The sequence below is a fragment of the Mobula birostris genome, chromosome 3 (assembly GCF_030028105.1).
Source record: "Mobula birostris isolate sMobBir1 chromosome 3, sMobBir1.hap1, whole genome shotgun sequence".
NCBI lineage: Eukaryota > Metazoa > Chordata > Chondrichthyes > Myliobatiformes > Myliobatidae > Mobula > Mobula birostris.
In genome coordinates this window covers 205,911,362-205,927,647 of record NC_092372.1, presented here as the reverse complement: position 1 = coordinate 205,927,647, position 16,286 = coordinate 205,911,362, and the positions used below count along the sequence as shown (strand labels likewise).

Here is a 16,286-nt window from a genome sequence, read left to right as displayed (position 1 = left end):
AGGGGTGGGCAGTTTTGAGGAAGCAGGGAGTCTGAAGAGGACTTGGATGGGAAAATGGGCAAAGAAGTGGCAGATGGAATATAGAGGGGAATTCCACGAGTCTGTGATGGCCAATGCTATCATGTTTGCTGTTGTGTGCTGAGGCAGCAGGCTGAGGGTGGCAGACACCAACAGAATCAACAAGCTCATTCGTAAGGCCAGTCATGTTGTGGGGATGGAACTGGACTCTCTTATGGTGGTGTCTGAAAAGAGGATGCTGTCTAAGTTGCATGCCATCTTGGTCAATGTCTCCCATCCACTACATAGTGTACTGGGTGGGCACAGGAGTACATTCAGCCAGAGACTCATTCCACCGAGATGCAGCACTGAGCGTCATAGGAAGTCATTCCTGCCTGTGGTCATCAAACTTTACAACTCCTCCCTTGGAGGGTCAGACATCCTGAGCCAATAGGCTGGTCCTGGACTTATTTCATAATTTACTGGCATAAATTACACATTACTATTTAACTATTTATGGTTCTATTATGATTTATTATTTATGGAGCAACTGTAACGAAAACCAATTTCCCCCGGGATTAATAAAGTATGACTATGACTATGACTATGACTATGTATGGTCATGCACTTTGGTAGAAGGAATTAAAGCACAGACTATTTTCTGAATGGGAAGAAAATTCAAGAATCAGAGGTGTAAAGGGAATTGGGAGTCCTTGTGTAGGATTCCTTAAAGGTTAACTTCTGGGTTGAGTCAGTGGTAAGGAAGATAAATGCAATGTTAGCATTCATTTTGAGAGAACTAGAATATAAGAGCAAGGACGTGACGCTAAGGCTTAATGAGCCACTGGTCAGACTACATCTGGACTACTGCAAGCAGTTTTGGGTCCCTTATCTAAAAAAAGATATGCTGGCATTGGAGAGAATCAAGAGGAGGTTCACGAGAATGATTTTGGGAATGAAAGAGTTATCTTGCGAGGAGAGTTTGACAGCTCTGGGCCTGTCCCCTCTGGGGTTTAGAAGAATGATGGGAGATCTCATTGAAACCTATCGAATATTGAAACGTCTAGACAGAGTGAATGTGGAGAGGATGTTTCCTATCGTTATTGAGTGTAGGACCAGCGGGCACAGCCTCAAAATAGAGAGACCTCCATTTAGAACAGAGATGAGAAGGAATCTCTTTAACCAGAGGGTGGTGAATCTGTAGAATTCCCTGCCACAGACTTGGTGGATGGAACGTCATTGAGTATATTTACAACAGAGGTTGATAGGTTATTGGTTAGTCAGGGCATCAGAGTTTATTGGGAGGAGGCAGGAAAATGGAGTTGAGAGGGATAATAAATTGGCCATGATGGAATGGTGAAACAGACTCAGTGGGCCGTGTGGCCTAATTCTGCTCCTGTGTTTTATGGTTTTATGGCCTTATGGTCTTATTACTGATGCAGATGGCATTTTGCCAACTAGTGAAAGTGGAAATTAATCCAGCTTTTAGGATTAGTCTCTGTCTGAAGTAATAGCAACATAGAAACATCAGTTTAACACCTAATAAAACTTTTAAAAGTGTTCATTTCTAACTTAAGGGACAGAAATGTCCTATTATGGTACCAGCCTAGCAGCGGACCCTCTGTACTTGGTATTTGACAAGCTGGAGTGAGATTGCCAACTAGTTCTGTTATTCTGCTTTACTACTTTAACTTTAGACCAACTGCTCCATTTGCAGCCAGTTAGATCTTTTGCTCTTTTATAATGATACTGAGTAACATTCACAATGGATCATCCCTTTGCCAAGGCTCAGCAGTGCTTAAACTGATGAGATAAGCTGGTAGTATTCAATCTCTATGGTGATCTCTGAGTGCCCCTGTCAATATCTGTCTTCAGGAAGATCAGCATATTACTTCCATCAATTCTTACTACCCTGACACTAACCTCATTTTTAATTCCGGGTCTGATGATTGATGGACAGCCACAAAGCCTTTAGAAGTAATGGGCCATGAGTTTGTTTTAGCTTAATTCACGTTGTCTTTTATTTACTGGATTGATGGGAATTTATCAATTAACTAATGGAAAAGAAACAAAGCTTAAGGAAAGCATGAGGAAAAACACTTCATTTCTCACATACTCAGTTTACAGCTTTTGAGCCTTAACATTGAGCTCAACAATTTAGAAGAGAATTGCTGCTGCTATTTCATGATAATTATTCTGTTTTATTCATGAGAGTTTCTCTGGACCCATCTTTCATTTCTTTTCTTGTCCCTTACCACCAATTTCCAAACATCCTCATTACTGGTATTTCCTCTCACCCACTTCCTGCCATTTATTATCGATGCACCATAGAAAGCACCCTACCAGTGTGCATACAACACACACAAAATGCTAGAGCAACTCAGCAGGTCAGGCAGCATCTACAGAAAGGAATGAAGAGTTGACCATCCCCATGGAGGCTCTCTGCCTGAATCATCAACTCTTTATTCCCTTCCATAGACGCTGCCAGACCTGCTGAGTTCCTCTAACATGTTGTGTGTGTTGCACTGGATTTCCAGCATCTGCAGAATCGCTTGTGCTTAGAATGCACAACACCTTTGTATGGCAACTGCTCTGTACATGACTGCAAGAAACTGCACAGAGTTGTGGGCACCGCTCAGCATATCACAGAAATCAACCTCCCCTCAATGTACTCCTTAAGACCATAAGGCATAGGAGCAAAATTAGGCTATTTAGCCTATCAAGTCTGCTCCACCATTTCATCATGGCTCATCCATTTCCCTTTCAGCCCCAGTCCCTTGTCTTCTCCCCTTAGAGAGATTAGACCATGGGAGAGGTTCCATGACTGGAAAAGTGGTTCTCACTGAAGATGAGAAGTGCACAAGAAGATAAGTGGTTGAGAAGGGTAGGCAGAAGCATGTTGTTTCCATTAGTGGTTGGCTCAAAGAATTTAAAGACCATAAGATAAAGGAGCGGAATTAGGCCATTTGGCCCATTGAGTCTGCTCCACCATTTCATCATGGCTGATCTATCATCCCTCTCAGACCCAATCTCCTGCCTTCTCCCTGTATCTATTCATGCCTGGAATAATCAAGGATCTACCATCCTCTGCCTTAAATATACCCAATGACTTGGCCTCCATGGCTGCCTGTGTCATGGTCCGGATCGGGGTCCCTTTAAATTTAGCTTGTTTATGTTAGATCCGGACCATTGATTCCCTGTTTTCCCGTGTCCCTCGGCTTTGGTGATTAGAGGCAATTAACACTCGGCTGAACCGGTAGTTTATAGTCTCCGGCTTTCAGCCGTTCGGTGCGGGAGCATCTGCAAAGTCACGGCATGCCAATGGCATCTGGCCGGAGCAAGCCTTGTCTCTGCCGAAGCGAGTGCCGGTAGTTCGCCCTTCCTCACCGGAGCAACCCTGTCCAGTTACCTCGCTGAAGCGAGCCTGCAAAATTTCCTCACCGAGTTGGGTCCGTCAGTTAACCCGCCAGAGGGAATCAAGAGCTGCTGTCTACTGTTCCCGGGCCGAGTCGAGAGCTCGCCACTACCCGGAGGTTCCAAGTCAAGTCCTGGCTCCGGCGGCATCCAAGTACCACGTCCACGTCCTGGCTCTGGCGGCATCCAAGTACCACGTCCACGTCCTGGCTCTGGCGGCATCCAAGTACCACGTTCACGTCCTGGCTCTGGCGGCATCCAAGTACCACGTCCACGTCCTGGCCCTAGTGGCTTCCCAGTTCCGAGTCAGGTCCTGGCCCTGGCGGTCTGTGATTCCTGTCCTATCCCACTGTCTGAATCCCTTCTCTGCCCCTCTCGCCTCTAGCCCTTGTCTGCAGCCCCCGCCTGCACTCGGTCTAGTTCCATTACCGGAGCTAGATAGGTACTGTCTGGTGTTCATTCGTATTGGTCTTGTCTTGTCTTGTCCTCGCCTCCGTGGGGTAAGTCAGGCCGTCTTGCCGTTGCCCTGTGGAGGGTAATGAGTCCCGGCCCTATGTCCTGTACCCAAGGAGGGGTCCCAGCTCTCCGTTCTGTGTATGTGTCCATGGTTCCATGTACCTGCTCTCCCAAGACTGAGGTTCTGTTTTCCATGTTCCTCTTCTCCCTAGCCCATGTCATGTCCATGCCTGGTTCTGGGGTCTGATCCCAGTTCTGGGGTCCGAGTCTGAGGCAAGACCCAGGTACTGGGTCCTTGCCCAGTCTCGGGCTCGGAGTCCATACCCTAGCCTCTTCATGTCTCCTCTAGCTCTGGGAGCCAATTCCGAGTCCTAGCCCAGACTCTTGGTCCCAGCCTAGTCGTAGTCCTCAGTCCTTGTCTAGTTCGCTACTCCTGCTCCTGCCTAGCTGTCCTGATATCGAACAATAAACTAAATTTAATTAACCTCACAAGATGTGTCTTAATTTGGGTCCACCCTTGCTCCCAATGCCCCGCCACTGTGATAGCCTGGGGCAATGAATTCCTCAGATTTACCACTCTCCGGGTAAAGATGTTCCTCCTCATCTAAAAGGTGGCCCCTTTATTTTGAGGCTGTGCTCTCTGTTCTTAAACTCCCCTACCACAGGAAACATTCTCTCCATATCCACTCTACCAAGGCCCTTCAATTTTTGATAGTTTTCAATCTTCTGAATTCCAGTGAGTACAGACCCAGAGCCATCAAATGCTCCTCATGTGACAAGCTTTTCAATCCTGGAATCATTTTCGTGAACCTCCTTTGTACCCTCTCTAATGTCAGCATGTGCTTTCTTAGGTAAGGGGCCAAAAACTGCTCACAATACTCTGTGAGGCCTCACCAGTGCTTAAAAAGCCTCAGCATTACATCCCTGCTTTTATATTCTAGTCCTCTTAAAATGAATGCTGACATTTCATTTGCCTTCTTCCATGACTAAAGCTGCAAATTAATCTTTAGGGAATCCTGCACAAGACCTCCAAGATTTGCACCTCAGATTTTTGAATTTTCTCTCCATCTAGAAAATAATTGATATGTTTATTTCTTCTACCAAGGTGCATGACTTCCTGCCACTTCTTTGCCCATTCTCTTAATCTAAGTCCCTCTGTAGCCTCTCTGTTTCCTCAAAACTACCTCCCTCTCCACCTATCTTTGTATCGTCCCCAAAGCTGGTCATCAATCCATCGTCTAAATCATTGACATGTTACGTAAAAAGAAGCAGTTCCAACAAAGACGCCTTGTCACGGTCCCGACCGTTAATTCCTCTTATTTTCCTAATTCCCTTTTCCCTGTGTTCTGCTGGGCTCCTTGATTGCGGCACCTGATTCTCATCTAAACCTGCAGCATAAAAACCCTGGCTTTGCATCCACTTGTTGCCAGACCGTGGCTTCAGCCAGTGTGGTAATTCATGTTCCCGGCCACTTAGAATGGTGTATTCTAAGTTCTACTTCAGTACCGAGGTTTACCTGTGTAACTCTGTCTGTCCGTGTCAAGATAAGTATTGCCTGCCGTTTGCCTTTCCATTTGCCGCTCTGTGTCAAGATAAGTATTGCCTGCCGTTTGCCTTTCCATTTAACACTCCATGTTAAGATAAGTGTTGCCTGCCGCCAGTCTCCTGTTTGCCGTTCAGCTCCAGCAGCGCCCTGTGTGAAGAAAAGTCTTGCCTGCCTCCTGCTCGTCTGTTCATCGGCGCCGTCTGCCTGTGTTAACTCTGTCTCTCGACCGCTTAGAATTGTGTATTCTAAGCCCTGTTCCCATGCTGTTTGCCTGTGTTAACCCTGTCTCTCAACCGCTTAGAATTGCGTATTCTAAGTTTTGTTTCCACACTGTTTGCCTGTGTTAGCCCTGTCGCTCAGCTGCTTAGAATTGTGTATTCTAAGTTTTGTTTCCGCACTGTTTCTTCCGTGTTAACTCTGTCTTGCCGTGTTAACAGGAGCATGGCATGCCACCCGCTGTTCTCTCCCAGCCACGCTCATCCCCTTGTCCGCATCCCTGCTTTGCCTCATCCCGCCATCTGTTTACACTCTCCGCTGGCTCAGTGGTTAAACGCCATGTTCTCACCACAGTGACCTGGGTTCGATCCCTGGTCCAGCCTTGCTCACTCCTTGGCTTTCCTCTGCCTAATCCTTGTTCCCCAGCCTTCCCTGCAACCATTAATAAACACTCTTCAGATTACGCTACCTCCATGTCAGTGTCCTGTGTTTGAGTTCACCCTTTCTCCTTGCAACACCCCTGTGGAAACCCACTAGTCACCATCAGCCAACCAGAAATGGCTTGCTTTATTCCCACTCTTTGCCTCCTGCCAATCAGTAATTGCTTTATCTATGCTAGCATTTTTCCTTAATACCATGGGCCCTTAACTTGTTAAGCGGCCACATGTGTGGCATCTTGTCAAAGGCCTTCTGAAAATCCAAGCACACAATGTCCACCAAATCTCCATTGTCCCTCCTGCTTGTTATTTCTTCAAAGAATTCCAACAGATTTGTGTGCAAGATTTTCCCTTAAGGAAACTGTGCCGACCACGGCTTATCTTATTATGTGCCTCCAAGACCCAAAACCACATCCTTAACAATCAGCTCCAACATCTTTCTAACCACTTATACTAACTAGCCTATAATTTCATTTCTTCTGCTTCTCTCCCTTCTTGAAGAGTGGAATGACTTTTGCAATTTTCCAGTCCTCCAAAACCATGCCAGGATCCATTAATGGTTGAAAGATCATTAATAATGCCTCCAAAATCTCTTCAGCCATCTCTTTCAGAACCCTGGGGAGTACATCTGGTCCAGGTGATTTACATATCTACTTTCAGACCTTTCAGTTTCCCAAGCACCTTTTCCCTAGTAATGGCAATTTTACACACTTCTGCCCCCTAAAACTCTCAAACCTCTGGCATACTGCTAGTGTCTTCCACAGTGAAGACAGATGTAAAATACTTATTCAGTTTTTTGCCATTTCCTTGTCCCCCACTACTACCTCACCAGCAACATTTTCCAGCGTTTGATATCTACTCTTGCCTCTCTTTTACACCTTGTATATATGAAGAAACTTTTTGTATCCTCTTAAATATTATTAGCTAACTTACTTTCATATTCCATCTTTTCCTACTTTCTGACTTTTTTAGTTGCCTTCTGTTCGTTTTTAAAAACTTCCCAATCCATTAAGTTCCTCCAATTTTTGTTCTCTTATATGCCCTCGCTTTGGTTTTTAAATTGAGTGTGATTTCTCTTGTTAGTCATGGTTGCCTCATCCTCCCTTTAGAATATATGTTCATCTTTAGGAACTATCTATCTTGCATTTTATGAATTGATCCCAGAAATTCTGGCCATTGTTTCTCTGCTGTCATGCCTGCTACTGTTCTCTTTCAATCCATTTTGGCCAGCTCCTCTCTCATGCCTCTGTTATTCTCTTTATTCCACTGTAATTTGATTTTAGCTTCTCCTTCTCAAATTGAAGAGTGAATTCTATCATAGAATGATCACTGACTCCTAAAGGTTCCTTTGCCTTAAGCTCTTTAATTGATACTGGTTCATTGTGGAACACCCAATCCAGAATAGCAGATCTGCGAGTGGCCACAACTACAAGCTGCTCTAAAAAAACATCTTAGAAACATAGAAACATAGAAAGCCTACAGCACAATACAGGCTCTTCGGCCAACAAAGCTGTGCCGAACATGTCCCTACCTTAGAAATCACCTAGGGTTACCCATAGCCCTCTGTTTTACTAAGCTCTATGTACCTATCCAGGAGTCTTATAAAAGACCCTATCGTTTCCACCTCCACCACCGTTGCCAGCAGCCCATTCCACACTCTCACCATTCTCTGTGTCAAAAACTTACCCCTGACATCTCCTCTGTACCTACTTCCAAACACCTTAAAACTATGCCCTCTCGTGCTAGCCATTTCAGCCCTGGGAAAAGCCTCTGACTATCCACACGATCAATGCTTCTCATCATCTTGTACACCTCTATCAGGTCACCTCTCATCCTCCGTTGCTCCAAGGAGAAAAGGCTAAGTTCACTCAACCTGTTTTCATAAGGCATGCTCCCCAATCCAGGCAACATCCTTGTAAATCTCCTCTGCACCCTTTCTATGGCTTCCACATCCTTCCTGTAGTGAGGCGACCAGAACTGTGCTCTGGGGTCTGACCTGGGTCCAATATAGCTGCAACATTACCTCCCTGCTCTTAAACTCAATCCCACAATTGATGAAGGCCAATGCACTGTATGCCTTCTTAACCACAGAGTCAACCTGGACCTGAAGCATTTGCTTTACTTCACACTCTATTTATGTCACAGGATCTGTTAAGAGAAAGTGAAGCTGGGACCTTAAGCCCGACAGGGAGCAGGGTAAGAGCACACTGTCAGCTCCTACTGTAGTTCAATGCCAAATGAAGTCTCAGAGATTAAGTTTCCATCAGCTCTGAGCAGTTTCTGTTTCCTGGGCACATGGTAAAGAAGCAGTTAGAATAACGCTATTACGGTGCTAGCAACCCGGGTTGAATTCCTGCCACTGTAAGGAGTATGTACATTCTCCCTGAAACCACATGGTGCTCTTCTTTCCTCTCACCTTTCAAAGGCATAGGGGTTCACAGGCTAATTGGTCACATGGGTGTAATTGGGCAGCAGAGGCTTTGTTAACCCAGTACGTCCTGTTACTTTGCTAAGTGGGAAAAAGACTAAATTATTCACTGTTATGATTAATGCTGCCCACTCATAATTGACCCTAAATTGAGTCTCTTGCCCGGTCTTCTGTTAAGAGAAACCCAGACTGCAGCGAGAGTTGAGTCACATGTAGGCCCGATGAGTAATGACACATATTTCCTTCCATGAAGCCATAAAAATCCCATTAGTCTTTAACAACAATCCAGTAATTTCACATTCATCATTTCTGAGACAAGCTTTTTAACATTGCAGATGGTATTAATTACTTTAATATGAAATTCTACTTGTAACAATGGGATTTGAACTAGTGTCTAGTGTGGTTACCCATGCCCCTTGTTAAAGGGCAAGTAACTTATCTCGGCTAGATATACCTGGTATAAGTAACTTATACCGTACCATTCTGGGCTGCGTCGAGGCAGGGGCTTTAAGTTCAAAGTAAATTTATGATCAAAGTACATAGATATCACCATATACAACACTGGGATTCATTTTCTTGTGGGCGTACTCAATAAATCCATAAGCACAACAGAATCAATGAAAGATGTACCAGCTTGGGAGTTCAACCAGTGTCAAAAGACAACAAGCTACACAAATACAAAAGAAAGAAATAATAAATAAATAAGCAATAAATATCGCGAGCATGAGATGAAGAGTCTTAGAAAGTGAGTCCACAGGTTCTGGGGACGTTTCAACGATGGTGTAAGTGAAGTTGAGTAAAGTTGGTTCAAGAGCATGATGGTTAAGGGGTAATAACTGTTCCAGAACTTGCTGGTGTGAGCCCTGAGGTGGAGATGTGCTCAATGGTGGAGAGGGCTTTCCCCATGATGGACTGGGCCATATCCACTACTTTTTGTATGATTTTCCCTTCAAGGGCATTGGTGTTTCCATACCAGGCTGTGATGCAACCAGTCAATATACTTTCCACTGCACATCTATAAAAGTTTGTCAGCGTTTGATACGTCATGCTGAATCTTGGCAAACTCCTAAGGAAGTAAAGATACTGCTGTACTTCTTGCACTAACACGCTTACGTACCCCTCGATGGAATTTAAATTTGCTGACCCTCTCCACTTCTGATCTTCCAATGAACTGGCTCAAGGACCTCTGGTTTTCTTCTCCCGAAGTTGATAATCAGCTCCTTGGTCTTGCGAGTAAACTGTTGTTATGGCACCACTCAGCCTGATTTTCAATCTCACTCCTCTATGCATGTTCGTCACTGCCTTTGATTCGGCCAAAGACAGCGGTGTCATCAGCAAACTTGAATATGGCGTTGGAACTGTGAGAAGTATAAAGCAAGTAGAACAGGGGGGTAAGCACACAGCCTTGTGGTGCACCTGTGCTGATTGAGATTGTGGAGGAGATGCTGTTGCCAATCTGAAATGACTGGGTCTATAAGTGAGGATATTGAGCATCCAATTACACAAGGAAGTAGTAAGGCCAAGGTCTTGGAGCTTAGTTTTGAGGGGATGATGTTGTTGAATGCTGAACTGTAGTTGATCAAATGCATCCTGATGTATGCATTTTTGCTGCCCAGATATTCTAGGTCTGACTGAAGGGGCAGTGAGATCACATCTGCTGTAGTTTCTTGCACCCTCACTCCCAACTCCAGAGGGAAAGATTTGATATGTCACAAAAGACTCTTGCAATCTTCTGCAGATGTGCTGTGGAGCGCATTTGGGTTAGTTGTAGCAGTGCCTGGTATGGGGCTTCCATTACACAGGATTACAAGAGGCTGCAGAGGGTCATATACTGTGCCAGCTCCTTCAGTGTCCACCAGGGACACAGGACTCCCCACCATCAGGGACAGAGGCCTCCCTACCATCAGAGACACAGGCCTCCCCACCATCAGGGAGGGACACAGGCCTTCCCACCATCAGGGACACAGCCCTCGCTACCATCAGGGACACAGACCTCCCCACCATCAGAGACACAAGCCTCCCCACCATCAGGGACACAGGCCTCCCCACCTTCAGGAACACAGGCCTCCCCACCACCAGGGGCACAGGCCTCCCCACCACCAGGGACACAGGCCTCTCCAACATCAGAGACACAGGCCTCCTCACCATCAGATACACAGGCCTCCCCACCTTCAGGAACACAGGCCTCCCCACCACCAGGGGCACAGGCCTCCCCACCTTCAGAGACACAGGACTCCCCAACACCAGGGATACAGGCCTCCCCACCTTCAAGAGCACAGGCCTCCCCACCATCAAGGACACAGGCCTCCCCACCTTCAGGGATACAGGCCTTCCTACCATCAGAGACACAGGCCTCCCCACCATCAGGGGCACAGGCCTCCCCACCATCAGAGAGACAGGCCTCCTCACCATCAGGGACACCGGCCTCCCCACCTTCAGGGACACAGGCCTCCCCACCATCAGGGACACAGGCCTCCCCACCTGCAGAGACACAGGCCTCCCCACCACCAGGGACACAGACCTCCCCACCATCAGGGACACAGGCCTCCCCACCTTCAGGAGCACAGGCCTCCCCACCACCAGGGACATCATCAAGAGGAGGTGCCTGAAGAAGTTGGCATCCATCAACAAAAACCCTCACCTTTTTGGGATATCCCTTCTTCGTGTTAATAACGTTGGTGAGAAGGTACAAGAGCTGCTCCTAAAACAAGCAATGAGTTTATTAGGAAAAGCTCTTCCCCTCTTTCATCAGATTTCTGAACAGTCCATGAACCTGTAAACACTACCTCGCTATTTGTCTCTTGAATGTTCATTTATTTTGATAACCTATTGTAATTCTCATGTGTTGCACTATACTGTTGCTATGGAATAACACTCTTAATGACATATCAGTGATCGTCAGCCTGGTTCTGATTCTGAAAGTCCCTGTTGGAATTCCTGTTGCCTTTTATGGTATGGTGATTAATATTACTATAAACATCTGGCCAGTCCAGAATAAAACAGGCTAAGGCACCTAGCCCTGTGCGTGGTATACTTGCCTTTGGGTTGTAATATGGTGAAATCAAGACCCATTCTCAAGTCCATAGCATTGGTTGATCAGTGCGGTGTAGAGGCTGTGCTGTATTGTTGGAGGTGTTGCCTTATGGGTATCATGTTAATCTGAACTTCCTCTTAAGTGGATTTAAAAGGTCCTCAAAAAGCTAGAAAAAGAACCTAATTGCCTGCAATAAACTATGATCATTTAAGTACAAGTCTTCCTTTCCCTAGTTACAAGCAGCAATTATATTTGCTAGTGAGAGGCTGAGCATACCTTTTCTTTTCTTCTTAACTTGATAGGTGTCAACTAACTAGATAAATAAAAGCAGAAAGAAGAAAAAGCTAAGGTGTGTGTGTGTGTGTGTGTGTGTGTGTGTGTGTGTGTGTGAGAGAGAGAGCGAGAGACAGAAACTGAGAGAGAAGGAGAGTGATGGGGGGAAGAGAGAAGGAGAGACAGGGAGATGGTGAAAGACATAGAGAGAGGAATGAAGAGGTCACATAGACAGAGAGACAGATGGATAGATAGATATATTGGATAGACAGACAGACAGAGATAGATGGATAGATAAACTGAGAGAGAGAGAGAGAGATGCATTTTCATTTCCTTATATGATACTTTGCTCAGACCAAGAGCAAGGTTTAGAATTTAAGCAGAAACCTGACAGCAATCAATCATTTTTTCTATACCACAGTTCATACTCACTGAACGTCATCCAAGTAGATTCTCAGAATAATCCATATAATTGTGATGAACGTTGGCATACCTGCAGAAGATACCATGCATTCAATTAAGGTCGAAATAGGTTGAAGATGGATTTCATCTGTTGACAGTGTTTTCTAATTAATTCAGAAAATGACTTACCCCAGCCGATCAGCATGTAGAGTACAAAATATTTGTTTTCAGAGAAAAAGACCGTGAGCAGTGTGTGCAGGTACAAACCTTCCACCATCAACCAGTAGAAGTTTGCTGTGATGAAGTAATGGAAAAAAACCAGAATAATCTTACAGCCAACCTACAATGAAACAGACAGGCATCACCCTGAGCTGCGATCAGAAAAAGATACTTTTTAAACATGTAGAATTAAAATTACATTGTGCATGTTGGAAATGGCATGCTTCTTAAGTCAGGCCACATCCATGGAGAGAGATAAACAGGGTTATAGCTTCATCTCAAAGACCTAGTACTGCTGCTAACAGAGCACCTGTCTCACAGTTCCAGTGACGTGGGTTCCATTGCAACTTCTGCTCTGCAGTTTCTTTGTTCTCACCGTAAACTTTTGGGTTTTCTCTAATTGCTCTGGTTTCTTTCAGTGCGATAGAGAAGTATAGGTAGGCGGATTGCTTTTTAATGAGAATCTTACTGGTATTCTACAGGTGTATCGTGGAGAGCATTCTAACTGGTTGCATCACTGTCTGGTGTGGAAGAGCCACTGCATAGTATTGGAAAAATAAACTGTTGAAAGTTGTAAACTCAGTGAGTTCCATCATTAAGGAGCCCCCTCACCCAGGACATGCCCTCTTCTCATTGCCACCATCAAGGAGGACGTACAGAAGCCAGAAGACATACACTCAACATTTCAGGAACAGCTTCTTCCCCTCCGCCATCAGATTTCAGAATGGAGAATGAATCCATTAACATTACCTCAGTATTTTTTCCTCTCTATATGCACCACTTGCTTAACTTAATTTTCTTTTTTTATATATATACTTTATATTGTAATTCCTAGCTTTTATTATTATGTATTGCTATGTTTTTTTTATAGGCAGTCGCATGAGTCTTGGAAGGTTTCCAGGGTGCAGGCCTGGGCAAGGTTGTATGGAAGACTGGCAGTTGCCCATGCTGGAAGTCTCCCTCCTCCACAACATCGATGTTGTCCAAGGGAAGGGCACTAGGGCCGATACAGCTTGGCACCAGTGTCGTCTCAGAGCAATGTGTGGTTAAGTGCCTTGCTCAAGGACACAACACGCTCCCTCAGCCAAGACTCGAACTTGCGACCTTCAGGTCACTAGACCGACGCCTTAACCACTTGGCCACACGACAACACATTGCTATGTACTGCTGCTGCAAAATAACACATTTTATAACACATGCCAGTGGTATTAAGGTGACTAGCCACAGTCTTTTTCCCTAGAAGAAGGGAGTCTGACACAAGAAGACACGGCTTTAAGTCAAAGGGGAAAGATTTAAAAGGGTTATGAGGGGCAACTTTTTCACACAGAGGGTTCAAAGTAAATTTATTAGTTCGAAGTTCAAAATTCAAAGTAAATATTATCAAAGTACCTACATGTCACCATATACTGCTCTGAGATTTATTTTCTTGTAGGCATTCTCAGGAACAAACAAATACAATAGAATCAATGTAAAGCTACTTTCAAAGACTGACTGACAACCAATATGCGAAAGATGACAAACTGTGCAAATACAATAGATAAGTAAATAGATAGAGAGACAAAGACTGAGAACATGAGTTGTAAGAGTCCTTCAAAGTGAGTCCCTAGGCTGTGGAATTAGTTTAGTGATGAGGCGAGTGAAGTTATGAAGTTTAGGAAACTCATGGTTGAGGGGTAATAATTGTCGTTGAACCTAATGTTGTGGATCTGAGGCTCCAGTATCTCCTGCCCGATGGCTGCGGCGTGAAGAGAGCGTTACCTGGATGGTGGCGGCCCTGTATGATAGATGCTGCTTTCTCGAGGCAGCAATGTGCTCAGTAGTGGGGAGGGCTTGTCCTGTGATGGACTGGGCAGCACCTACTACTTTTTGTAGGCTTTTCCACATTAGGGCGTTGTTGTTTCCAGGCGAGGCTGTGATGCGACCAGCCAGGCACGGAGTGGTGTGCATATGGAATGAGCTGGCAGGGGCGGGTACAATCATAACATTTAAAAGACACTTGTACAGGTTTAAAGAGACACGTGTCACGAGAGTAGCTCAGTTAGGGCACTTGGTTGACATGCATGATTGGGGCTGAAGGGCCTATTTTCTGTGCTATACCAATCTATGACTCCATCGGTCAACGTAACTTACCCATAGCGTCTGGTTGAGATAAGTATTAGTGATAGAACCCGGGAAGGGTTGGGAGAAAAAAAAATGGGATTAATACAGGATTAGCATCAATGTGTGTTTGATTATCGGCAGTGAGTGGGTGAGATGAAGGACACACTTCTGTGATCTATGATCCCATAACTCCAAGACCACACAAGGGAATGTTCTGATGAACGGTTTTTCTCACCACACACGGTGGCTGAATATTTCCAGCACCTTCTACTGTCATTTTAGATGTACTGTTTATATCTGTGGCAGGCCAAATGAGCTACTGTCTTGAACTAGAACTACCCTAGGCTTCCGTCATCTTGTATGTATTCAGGGTCCCTAATTATTGTAAGAAATATTTTTATGAGAATTTGAAATGCTACGACATGGAAGGCTATGGAGTGCCAGCTAGGAACCAATATTGGTACACTGTAGATAGGACTGCTCCGTTGAGCACCTCTGCTCTGTCCGCTACAACAGACAGGATCTCCCAGTTGCCCCCACTTCAACTCTGCTTCCCACTCCCATTCAGATATGTCCATACATGGCCTCCTCTACTGCCATGATGAGGTTAAACTCAGGTTGGAGGAGCAACACCTCATATACCGTGTAGGTAGTCTCCAGCTTCTTGGTACAAACATAGAATTCTCCAACTTCCAGTAAATCCCTCCCCCTCCCTTCCCCTATCCCTATGTCACTCTGCCCCCTCCCCCAGCTGCCTACCACCTCCCTCTTGGTTCTGCCTCCTTCTACTACCCCATTGTGTTTTCCCCTATTCCTTCTTCACCTTTCCTGCCTATCATCTCCCTGCTTCCCCTCCCCCACTCCTTTATCTTTCCCCTTACTGTTTTTCACCTGGAACCTACCATCCTTCCCACCCTCCCCCCACCTTCTTTATAGGGCCTCTGCCCCTTCCCCCTACAGTCCTGATGAAGAGTTCCGGCCCGAAACGTCAACCGATCTTTTCCATGGATGCTGCCCGACCTGCTGAGTTCGTCCAGCGTGTTGTGAGTGTTGCTTTGACCCCAGCATCTGCAGAGTATTTTGTGTTTACTCGTAGATAGGTACTTGCTGGTCACCATCGATAAGTATGAAGTACAAAGTAAATTTATTTTCCAAGAATATATATGTCACAAGTATTATACTGAGATTCACTTTCTTTTAGGCAATCACAGTAGACCAAAGAAATACAATAGAATCAATGAAAAACTACACTTTGAACTTTGAACAGCAGTTGTCTTTGGTTTTAATGCTGTAGTCAAGTCTAGTTTAGGTTTGGTTTTTCTGCCATGTCACTGCTATGGTCTAGTTCAGTGACCAACATGTCAGTCTATCCTGTCATGTGTTTGACAGGTTGGGAGTGCATTCAACAATTATTCACACTGTGATTAATGGAAGGGCCCCTGATCAATCCGGGAAGTTACTTCTATAAATGATTTAACACTGACATTATAATAAACGGTCTACACATTTCTCTGTCAATGTTACCTGCAATAAAGTGACTTTCCATTTACCAGCTTTCACTCTTTAAAGGTTATTGCTCTTTTTTGGTTCTAACAGAGCACAGCATAAACTCTACTGGCTCCTTGCAAACACGTAGCACATGTGGGGCAGCCCATGTTTTACTGTGACTATTAAAGGACACAAGCTACCCATTGTAAACCAATGAAATTAACTTGGTCTAAGCCACTACAAAAACAAACACAGAGATCAAGGAAAAGATCTATG

General features: G+C 45.0%; 1 protein-coding gene across 4 annotated transcripts in view; it reads right to left on the bottom strand.

Annotated features, from left to right (window-relative positions):
• The window catches only part of vipr2 (vasoactive intestinal peptide receptor 2), a 198,911-nt gene that overhangs the window by 33,741 nt on the left and 148,884 nt on the right, over window positions 1–16,286 (bottom strand). For 3 of the 4 annotated variants that reach the window (XM_072254019.1, XM_072254018.1, XM_072254021.1), the window contains 3 exons: window positions 12,393–12,543; window positions 12,234–12,294; window positions 11,136–11,195 (listed from right to left, as the gene is read on the bottom strand). In XM_072254019.1, the coding sequence (XP_072110120.1) occupies window positions 11,136–11,195; window positions 12,234–12,294; window positions 12,393–12,543 (272 nt within the window). The remainder of the gene's footprint in view (window positions 1–11,135; window positions 11,196–12,233; window positions 12,295–12,392; window positions 12,544–16,286) is intronic. The other variant, XM_072254020.1, reaches the window with a different exon arrangement.